The sequence below is a fragment of the Capra hircus genome, chromosome 11, assembly GCF_001704415.2.
Source record: "Capra hircus breed San Clemente chromosome 11, ASM170441v1, whole genome shotgun sequence".
NCBI classification, from domain to species: domain Eukaryota; kingdom Metazoa; phylum Chordata; class Mammalia; order Artiodactyla; family Bovidae; genus Capra; species Capra hircus.
Genome location: NC_030818.1, coordinates 98,137,892 through 98,148,507, shown reverse-complemented (window position 1 = coordinate 98,148,507; position 10,616 = coordinate 98,137,892). Strand labels below are relative to the sequence as shown.

Below are 10,616 nucleotides of genomic sequence, written 5' to 3'. Positions count from 1 at the left end.
CCTGCAAAAGCCTGGAGGTTTGAAAGAGGGTCCAGAGTCCCTGTGCAGGGTGCAGGGAGAATGAGTTGAGAGGAGTCTTAAGAGTAGGCAGATGGGCCTGGGCTGTACTGGGAGGTTTGGACTGTTTCAGTGCCTTGGGAAGCCACTGGAGGCTTTGGGCCCGACAGTGACATCATCCGATTTATGCTTTTAAAGCTCACGAAGGCAGCTGTGTTCCTCTCACCCTAAAATCCGCCCTCCCCAGCGCCCCCGCCACCCCACCACCACACACCCCGGCCTACACTGCTCCTGGCCCATAGTGAGTGTTCAAAATAAGTGTTGAATGAATACATACCCCTGACTTCCTGTGTGACCTGGACGTAGTCACTTCTCTCACTGAACCTGTTTCCTTACCCGAAATACGGTCTGTGGGATTTTCATGCCAGAGTGGGTGGGCGGGACTGGATTTAGGTTACCGGCCTCCCGAACTCCCGGAGATCTGAGTCTCCCACACTCGGAAGGGAACGGGGGGTGGGGGTCTTCAAGCCGCAGAGACCCTAACCAACACGCGGCGGCCCCGCCCCGCCTGGACCGCTGTCCGAAGGGTGCTGCAGCCCCGGAGGCGGGACCCGCAGGCGAGCCCCGGGGCCCCCTTTCGGATTGGGTGCAGCCGTGACCGGCACCGCTCGATTGGTCGATCCAGAGGCAGGGGCGGGGCCCGGCTCTTGCTGCGGGGCTACCCAGCAGCGGGGGACGCCGCCGGAGCCCGGGAAGCTGCTGCGGGGGCGATGGCCGCGCCGAGCCCGGGGCCCCGCGAGGTAGGTGCAGACCCGAGAGAGGACAGGAAAGGAAAGGGTTGGAGAGCAGGGGCCGGGTCTCCCCGCCCTGTAAGGGGCGGACACATCCCTATCCAAACCCAGAAGGGGTCCTGCACTTGGGCGGGACTGGGACACGCCCCACATGGGGCTGCTGGTCTGAAGTGGGGAGTCCAGCGGGTTTTCCACGAGAACTTGCTTGGTTTCTTCATTGTAAAGTGGGGACAATAATAAAAGCGTTTCCTTCATAGGGCGGTTAGGTCAAGCTCTCAGCTAGGGCTGGGCTCATGGTGGGTGCCGACTGAGGATGGGTCAGAAGCTGTGACCTCAGCTTCGTGGAGACCTGCCGCCCCGGACTGGAGGAATTCGGCGTAGACGAGTAGAATAGATGACTCGATCACTGACATCACAGCTCCTACTATAAGGAGATCCTGTGCACGGTGCTCAGACTCAACAGTAACCACAGTTAATACCAGCCACGAAGGAGTTACTGTAGTTCTCAGTTTAGAGACTAGAAAGCGAGGTGCAGAAAGGTTAGGTGATTTACCTAAGGTTACACAGCTAGTGAGAGGCTGCGGGACGAATGCTCTACACGCTGATAGTAAGAACCATCACTATGAGTGCTGACTGAATGCCAGGCACGGTCTTCTCACAACACGCCCTGAGGTGGGTACCAGCCTTTCCTGCATTTTACAACTAAGGGAACTGAGGCAGAGAGAGATGAGGAGAGAGCTGACAAACAATGATGTGGGACTCAGACCAGGGTCTTTCTCCCGTGGGGTGCTGGATGCCCCGTGCTGACTGCTTCTGGTGCCTCCCACCCCAGATCCTGGCCCCCTCCCCAGAGGCTGGACGCAGAGCAGCTGCTTCAAGCTCTGGCCACCGTGGCCTCCTCTGGCGACTCCGAGACAAGCAGTGTCGACTGGGGCTGTTTGAGATTGGCCCGGGGCACGAGCTGCACCAGCTGATGTGCCTGATGCAGGCGGGACTGTGGGCTGCCACTCAAGTGTCCAGGGACCACCCACCCGCGGTGAGTGGCTGGTTCTGTGCACCTCCACTAACAGCGAGACCAGGCTGACGACCCGTCCTGCTAATAATGTAGGGCTGGAGATCAGAGCAGGCCAGGTAGAAGGGCAGGAAGGCCGGGACTCGGTGCAGGGAAGGAGGGACATTTCTGGGCTGAGGCCAGGAAGCCAGAAAGCCCAAGGTGTGTTGAGGGTGTGAGGAAGCCCTTGAACCCATGTGGTGGATGTGTGATCTAGGTGGGTGTCTGCCTCTCTTTAAGCCTCAGTGTCTCCATCTGTATAATGGGTGGGAGGGATTGTACTCCTTGGTCTCTGAGGTCCTCCCTTTCCACCAGGGTGTGCGGTTGAGAAGGGACCCCACCCCCACCCTACCAGCTCTGCCCATCCTCCCCAGAGCTCTGGCTAGGGCCAGGCTGGCTCAGCAGAAAGGGTCGCCCACTGCAAGCTCAGCAGCTGGAGAGCCCCGGGTGAGCATGTGTGTCGTTTGTGTGTGTGCACACATGTGCAGTGTGATCCCATCCTAGCACAGGGACCTGGAGGTCCAAGGAGATGCAGGAGTCCTCTAAATCTCATCACCTGCTGAAAATCTTGCAGGGTTCCCCAATTCTCAGCATGGCCTCAGCGTCCTGCTGGCTCAAGCTCAAGGGCCATCTGTCCAGCCTCATTCTTAGTCCACCCCTCCCTTATTCTCTTCAGTCTCGGCCTCTCCTCTTCCCAGTGGCCATCACTGCTGTTCCCCCTGCTGTGAGCACCTTGCTCCCCGTCTTCACTACCCTCACATTCCACCTTAGGGGCACCTCCTCCAAGGAGTTTTCCCTGATCCTTCTCCTCCCAGGCTCAGTCAGGCAGGTCCCTAGACTTCAAGGCCACCCCCTTTTACCGGGAGGGCATCTGGGGACACTTTGGCCAGCGTGTGTCTGGGCACATGTGTCAGGCTCTAGCTCAGAGACTGCTGTGGGGGACTCAGCAGGAATAAGACACACCTGGGACCTGCCCTCGCTCACTCTTCCCTCTAGCTCTGGGAGGGCTGGCCATCTCCCTGCTCAACTCAGGCACACCCAGATTAGTCCCCAGCAGCTGGAGGAACCACATGGCAGGGGTGGGGGGTGGGGGTGGTGAGGTGGGGTGCCAGACCCTGGGCTGGCAGCGCTGGCTGAGACTTGCCCTGGGCCGCTCTGCTCCTTGCTGCAGGGGCTGCCCACAGAGGAGGATTTTTCCGAAGTCCTGACCCAGGTTCATGAGGTAGGAAGCCCAAGACTGCTGCATGGAAGGGAATGTGTTCAGCTCTCCTCCTCTGTTGCCCCATCAGTTGCAGTGGGAGTGATGGCTTGACCCCGGGGTCTTGCAGAAAGGGTGTGCTTAACCCTGACCCTCCCGCGGGAGGGCCAACTGCACACCCCTGGACACCGGGGGACACTCTTGGGGGCTGTTCTTTCTCCTCACAGGGCTTCGAGCTGGGCACCTTGGCTGGCCCCGCCTTCGCCCGACTGCGGCGTTCCCTGGGGCTGGCCGAGGAGGACTACCAGGCCGCGCTGGGTCCCGGCCGCCCCTACCTGCAGTTCCTCAGCACCTCCAAGAGCAAGGCCAGCTTCTTTCTGTCGTGAGCTGGTGGCAGGGGTGGGGAATGGCAGGGGGAGTGGTGTTGGGGGAGGGGGTTCGGGGAAGGGGTGCGCTTGAGGAGAGAGAGAATGGCCAGGTTAGGTTGGGTCAGGTCCAGATAGCGGTCCGATGGAGAGGGGCGGGGACAGGAGGCCAGACGGGCGGTGGGGAGGCGGCTTCTGACCGGCCTCGACAGTGACCTCTCCCTCCCGCCCCTCAGCCACGACCAACGCTTCTTCCTGAAGACCCTGCGGAGCCGGGAGGTGCAGGCGCTGCTCGCCCATCTGCCCCGCTACGTGCATCACCTGCAGCGACACCCACACTCACTGCTCGCACGGTTGCTGGGTACGACCTGTCCGACCTGTGCGGGACTGCAGGGAACGGGGAGGTGGGAGGAGAGAGGGCGAGAAGGGGAGGGGTCGGAGAGTGGGAAGGTTCTAGGATCGGGGGTGCTGGGGGGAGCGTAGGGGACCTGAGTCCGAGCAGGGTGGAGGGCACTAGGCAACAGAGAGGCGGGGGCCAAGTCCAGTGGGGAGGCGGGTCCTAGACAGCGATGTACAGCGGGGCGGGGTCGATGGGCGGGGCCAAGACCTGGCTGGGGCCCAAAGGGGGCGGGATTGGGATTGGACAGTGACCGGAGGAAGATTTGCGGGCCTGTTAGTGGCTCAGTAGTGTCTCTCTGCGATCCCATGGAGGGTAGCCTGTCAGTCTCCTCTGTCCATGGGATGGATTCTCCAGGCAAGAATACTGGAGTGTGTAGCCATTCCCTTCTCCAGGGGATCTTCCTAACCCACGGCTCGAACTCAAGTCTCCTGCATTGCAGGCAGATTCTTAACCGTCTGAGCCGCCCATTTGGGGCTAAATCTAGAAACAGGTCAAGTCGGGACACCACCCTCAAGGTGGAGAAGGGAGGGGTCCGGGGGCGCGGCCTGGAGGCTTGGGATGCGGCAGACCTCGAAGAGGACGCGTGGCCTGAAACTGGCACCGGACAGGACGGACCCGGGGGGCGTATCCGAGTTTGCGCCCCTCACCTGACGCGCTCTCCCCTTCCAGGAGTGCACAGTCTGCGGGTGGCTCGGGGAAAGAAGGTGGGTGAGGCCGAGCCGAGTGGACCGGGCCGGAGGGGGCGGTGGGAGGGTGAGACCCTGTCTCCTCTCACTCCCTACTCCCGTCCCCAGAAATACTTCATCGTCATGCAGAGCGTCTTCTACCCCGCCGGCCGCATCTCTGAGAGGTGAGTCGGCCTCCCAGCCCCGCCCAGAATGTACCACCTGAAGCGCCCGCACTCAGGGGATAGACTCAGGGGATAGACAGCGAAAGATGGATCCCAAGATTTCTTGACGGGTCCGAGACCGTGATCCCCATGACCGCTGTCTCTTGAGCGCTCAGGAGGCAGTGGGTGCTGTGTTGAGTCATTTGCATTCATCATCTTCTTCCCCAGAATATCTCTGAGGGGTAGGTGTCCTTATCATCCCCATTTTGTGGATGAGAAATTGAGGAAGGGAAATCTGCATAGCTACTGTGCTAGAAGCTGGGATTCAAACACAGCCTCTGATTGGGCGCGGCCCTCTGAGCCTCCTAGTCCCCCCTCCTCTGCCACCAGAGCTCCACATGGGTGCTCCCCAGGGGCTGTAGACCTCCCACAGGTCCTTGTGGTTCTGGGAGTAGTGTGGGCCCACTCTGTCAGATACCCCAAGGATGACAAGATGCCAAGAGGCAGGCACAGGTAGGGGGAAAGGCTGGACTGGTGTTCGGCCTGAGCTGGAATCCCTGCTCTGCTCTTCAGTCACTGTGTGGTCTTGGGCAAATTGAAAAACCTCTCTGAGGTTTTTTCCTTCATCTCTAACAAGGGAATGATAATGGACTGGGGTTGTGCTGAGAGTCTGAACAGTCACCCAGTGGCTGCTCTTGTATCACCTTGTGAGCTTTCCCGTGTGTCTCAAGTCTGTATAAAGCGGAATTCTGGTAAAGAATCCGCCTGCAATGCGGGAGACCTGGGTTCAATCCCTGGGTTGGGAAGATCCCCTGGAGAAGGGAAAGGCTACCCACTCCAGTATTCTGGCCTGGAGAATTCCATGGACAGTCTATGTGGTCGCAGAGTCGGGCACGACTGAGCGACTTTCACTTTCACTTTCTGTCTCCCCCACCCCTCACCTCCAGGTATGACATCAAGGGCTGCGAGGTGAGCCGTTGGGTGGAGCCGGCCCCTGAGGGCAGCCTCCTTGTTCTGGTGCTGAAAGACCTCAACTTTCAGGGCAAGACCATCAATTTGGGTGAGCCATAGGGTGGTCACTGCCTGCTCTTCCTCTGTTTAGGGTGAAGTTAGAAGGGTGTCCTTGGCACTATCCTCTGCCCGAGTCATTAACAGCCTAGATTCTGGAGTCAAGTGGAGAGTCCTAGCTCCGTGACTCTCTAGCTAGGTGACCAAGGCAAATTACAGATGAGCTTGCCCATATGTGAACTGGGACAGTAATGTCTCCTGCCCTCCCGGGGCAGGTGCGTGTGGAGCCCGCAGCACCTTGCCCGGCACTGGACGAGCACTCAGGTGGGGGCACTGATGCTCCGGCAGGGCCCCAGCGGAGCTGGTTCCTCCGCCAAATGGAATTGGACACTGCCTTCCTCCGGGAGCTCAACGTACTGGATTACAGCCTCCTGATGGCCTTCCAGCGTCTTCATGAGGATGAGAGGGGCTCAGGCAGTAGCCTTATCTTCCGCACAGCCAGGTGGGCCCCCCAGAGGCAACAGCAAGAATGAGGTGATGAGAGCATGGAAAAGATAGATGGTGTGTTGGGAGAAACAACACAGGCAAAGGTTCAAAGACTGGAAAGTGCAGTCTGTGTGTGTATGTGTGTACATGTGTGTGTGTGGGGGGGGGGTGCGGAGGAGGGCAGTGGAGAGCTGGAAAAGCCTGGCCAGCAGAGGTAGTGGGCACAGGTGGATCACAGCAGGGGAAAGACCAGGTGAGATCCAATTGGATGAGGGCTTCGGTGTTGAAGAACCTGCCCGTTTTCCAGAAGGGAATGTGGAGTCATTGAAGATTTCAGACCTACTTCATTTTTGCCTTAGAAAGAGCCCTTGCCCCTTGACCCGGTCACTCCACTTCAAGGACCCTGAAGTCATTGCCTCTGGCACCATCCTTCCTCTTGAGTGCAGTCAGTCTTGCATGCTGACAACGAGGTTTTGGTTTTGAGAGGATGGGTTCATTTCCATTTTAGAGATGCGAAGACTGAGCCTCAGAGGGAGGAAATGAAGTTGTAGAATGACTTTTGAGGATTCATGTTAGTACTTGGTTAGTTACTTGGATTTCAGTCCTCCAAGGCCCACTTTTGTAGTTGAACAGAATTACTCAGGGCTGCCCTGATTCGGTGGTTAAGAATCTGCTTGCAGTACAGGAGACCTGGATTCAATCCCTGGACTGGGAAGATCCCCTGGAAAAGGGCGTGGCACCCCACTCCAGTATTCTTGCCTGGAGAATCCCATGGACAAAGGAACCTAGTAGCCTGCAGTCCATGGGGTCTCAAAGAGTCAGACACGACTGAGCTACTAACACTTTCACTTTCGCTTTTCAGAAATATTTAGGCATTAAGATAGGCCCTTCTTGGAAAATAAGAAAGGAAATAAGTTCATTGATTTGGTGGGTGGACAAATGTAAAGTGATGTCCACTCACCCAGCCTCCAGCCCCGCCCTTTGGAGGAAGACCTTCCAATGGGTGAGTCTTGGGCACAACCCAAGGTAATGCCTCCCCATAAAACCTGTGACATCCTGACCAGGTAGTGGGATGCCCACCATGGGATACAGATTCCCCCAAGTCTGCCCATCCAAGCTAGAGTAAACCCACATTTGCATACATTTGTTATTCTATTTAAGTTTCCAAGCTGGCTGGTAAATGGCCATAGGCCCGCTTCCACCCAGTTCCCAGCCCCTCATTCAGAACCTACCATCCCCAGGTTAACCCTGCCACTGCAGAAAGTTCCAGTATTCTGTCCAGGCTCCCAGACCACTCTGTTCGGATTGGTTGGTGCTTAGGGTGGAAGGGCGCTTTCTTTGATTGGCTTATTTCCCCCAAGACCTGGGCAGGGCAGGAATAAAGCCCCTAGCGACCCCCTGACCCCCTATTCTCCAAGTTGTACCATCACAAGAGGACAAAGTTAGGGAATTGAGCCTTCTCTGGCTTGGACTGGGGGACCCGCCAAAGGCATCTTCTGATTTGAAATACAATTTGAGGCAAAAAGACACACATCTGCAAACTTGGGTTGGACCTTTTCCTGCAAGGTTTCAACTCTGCCAGTCTGAAACTCTCAGGGTTGGTGACCCCAAACAGCAGTTCTGGAAATACCTAAATACAGTGTGGTGTGTGCATGCTCAGTCATGTCTGACTCTTTGCAACCCCATGGACTGCAGCCCACCTGGCTCCTCTGTCCATAAAGTTTTCCAGGCAAGGATACTGGCGTGGGTTACCAGTTCCTTCTCCAGGGGATCTTCCCGACCCAGAAACTGAACCCGTATCTCCTGCACTGCAGGCAGATTCTTTACTGTTTGGGCCCTCAGGGAAGCCCACGCAAATATGGGACTTACCCAAAGTGATGTGGTACTTAATGCAGAGCCGGAGTCTGTGTGACCCAAGTGCTAGATATCAGCACTATGCAGCAGAAAGTTAATACTAGCTATACAGGTAGTTTTAGATTTTCTAGTAGCCTCATTTTAAAGAGTAAAAAGAGGGACTTCCTTGGCAGTCCAGTGGTTAAGACTTTGCCTTTTAAAAATGCAGGGAGTGCAGGTTCGATACCTGGTGGGGGAACTAAGATTCCACATGCCTTGGGGCCAAAAAACCAAAACAAAAAGCAGTAAGCGTAACAAATTCAATAAAGACTTAAAAAAATCTTAATAAATTAATAAAAAGTAAAGAGAAATAAGTAAAAATAATTTTAATAGCATATTACCCTTACTTCATACATCCAAACTTTGATCCTGTCATCATCTAATCAATGTAAACATTTGTATCTCACATTCTTTTTTTCATACTGTCTTGGAAATTCAGTATTTTTTTACCTTTTTTTTTCAGTATGTATTTTACGCTAACCATGCCTCTCAGTTGGGACTGGCCACATTGAAGCGCTCAGGGGCCATACGCGGCTAACTGGTGGCTGCATAGCGCACAGCTCAGCTTTTAGCCTGTCAATTGCAATTCACTCAGCCTCGCAGTTTATCTGACGTCACAGGCCAGGGCACACAGGAGGGGTGGGGATGACCCAGGGGCAGCCTGGCCCGGGCTGACAGGGTCCATTGATTGGGGGTCCTTGGAGGAGACAGTTACCTTACCCCTCTGTCGGCCCCCAGGTCTATACGAGGGGCGCAGAGCGCTGAGGAGTCGGGAGCCCAGAACCGCCGGCTGCTGCCCGACGCCCCCAACGCCCTACACATCGTGGACGGGCCGGAGCATCGCTATTTCCTAGGCCTGGTGGACCTCACCACGGTCTATGGGCTCCGCAAGCGGCTGGAGCAACTGTGGAAGACGCTGCGCTACCCAGGCCGGACCTTCTCAACCGTCAGCCCGGCTTGCTACGCCCGTCGCCTCTGCCAGTGGGTGGAGGCGCACACCGAGTGACCGGCGCCCAGCCGCTCTCTCCCAGTCTGGACAAATGGGACCACGTTGGGAACGCGGGTTCCAGCCTGGCCCCGGGCAGCTTGTCGGGCTACCCTTGCCTGCCATTCCTGCGGTTGGCCTCCAGAGGGCGGCATCCCCTAACTAATGTTATGAACTCATTTGCTGGGGAATGCTGTGCCAGATTGTGCCAGGGACTCCCCTAACGTGAGTTTATTTAATCCTCAAAAAAAGAAAAAAAGGCTTATTCTTTTTTACAGACCATGAAATGAAGGCTCAGGGGGTGATGGGACTGAGCAAAATCATTCAGCAATAAATGTGAGAACCAGGACTCAACTATGCCCTTTGAGCTCAGGAGCTGTATTCTTGTTGATCAGCTCCCACAGTCCTGTCCTCACTGGGGAAGGGGGTAGCTGAAACCTCCAAGTCCAGCCTCTTCGTCATCCAGATGGGGAAACTGAGGCCCAAAGACTTTAAGGGACTCATGCACGGGTAAGTGGCAAGGCCAGCCCAAGAACCCAGGCCTCCCAACACCCGCCCCGCCCCCAACCCAGGCTCAAGCAGGACCCACTGGCCTCCCTCTGGGGTGGCCCCTCTATATCCTGCACAGGTGGGAGGAAGTGGGCCATTGGTGGGGGCTTCAGCTCTAGGAAATATTAGACTGGGGGCCACTACTGATCTTGAGTAAGTTCTGCCCTCCTCTGGGAGTCACTTTAATCACCTGTGAAATGGGAGCAGGGCTTGGAGGTCAGTCTGAGGGACCTGGACACACAGACATGACCAGAGCAGAGAAGGAAATTGCCTGCATAGCCCCTGATCATTCCTTCTCCCTCCTCCAGGAAACTTCAGCCCTACCTCTGCCCCCAGTCCAATTCGACCATGCCCAAAGGATCCCTTCCTCTAAAGCTTCTCTGTGGCCTGGCTGTGTGACCAGGAAAAGGTGCTAAACCTCTCTGTGTCTCAGTGGTCTAATTTTGCAAATGGAAATATTTAACTCATTAAATATTTATTGAGCACCTTCTATGTGACAGGCCCTCTGCCGGGGGAATGGGGACCTGGGTTGGAACGAAATGCAGAGATTCTTCCTCCGAAGAACTCACAGTGTGTGTGTGTGGGGGGGGGGGGGACAGTGACAAAAGCCACATGTGTGACAAAGCCTCGTGAAGCAACATGGGGCCATGGTGCTTAGGGAAGGAGCCCCTATCTAGTTATTTGATGGGAAGGGGGGCTCTAACCTCTAAACAGAGACCAGAAGAATCAGATGCAGGGATGGGGGTGTGTCCCAATCCAAGGACACAGCAAAGATCTGGGGTAAGAGAGAGCTTGGCATTTGAGAGAAAGAACTATTTCACTGCGGTCGGAGTTTGAGGGTGGGGTGACAGTGTGGTGGTGGGGGGAGCTTTGTGGGCCAATTGCTGGTCCCTGAGGCTGGATGATTCCAGACATTGGGAAAGTCACTCAGTGACTCAACGCTGCCATTGCATTGGCCATAAGAGAAAACAAGGAAAGGCGGCTGGTGGGGGAAGGGAGAGGAAAAGGAAATCTTAGGCTGCAGGGCTGGAGCGTGGGCTCCTGGAATATATACATAATTGACG

At 56.2% G+C, this 10,616-nt stretch overlaps 1 protein-coding gene across 1 annotated transcript; it reads left to right on the top strand.

Annotated features, from left to right (window-relative positions):
- Positions 3,017-9,975, top strand: PIP5KL1 (phosphatidylinositol-4-phosphate 5-kinase like 1). Its single transcript, XM_013967930.2, has 8 exons — positions 3,017-3,061; positions 3,265-3,419; positions 3,639-3,763; positions 4,472-4,506; positions 4,597-4,652; positions 5,579-5,691; positions 5,988-6,141; positions 8,757-9,975. Exons 5-8 carry the CDS (start codon positions 4,612-4,614, stop codon positions 9,022-9,024), a joined length of 576 nt encoding a protein of 191 aa, XP_013823384.1. The 5' UTR covers positions 3,017-3,061; positions 3,265-3,419; positions 3,639-3,763; positions 4,472-4,506; positions 4,597-4,611; the 3' UTR covers positions 9,025-9,975.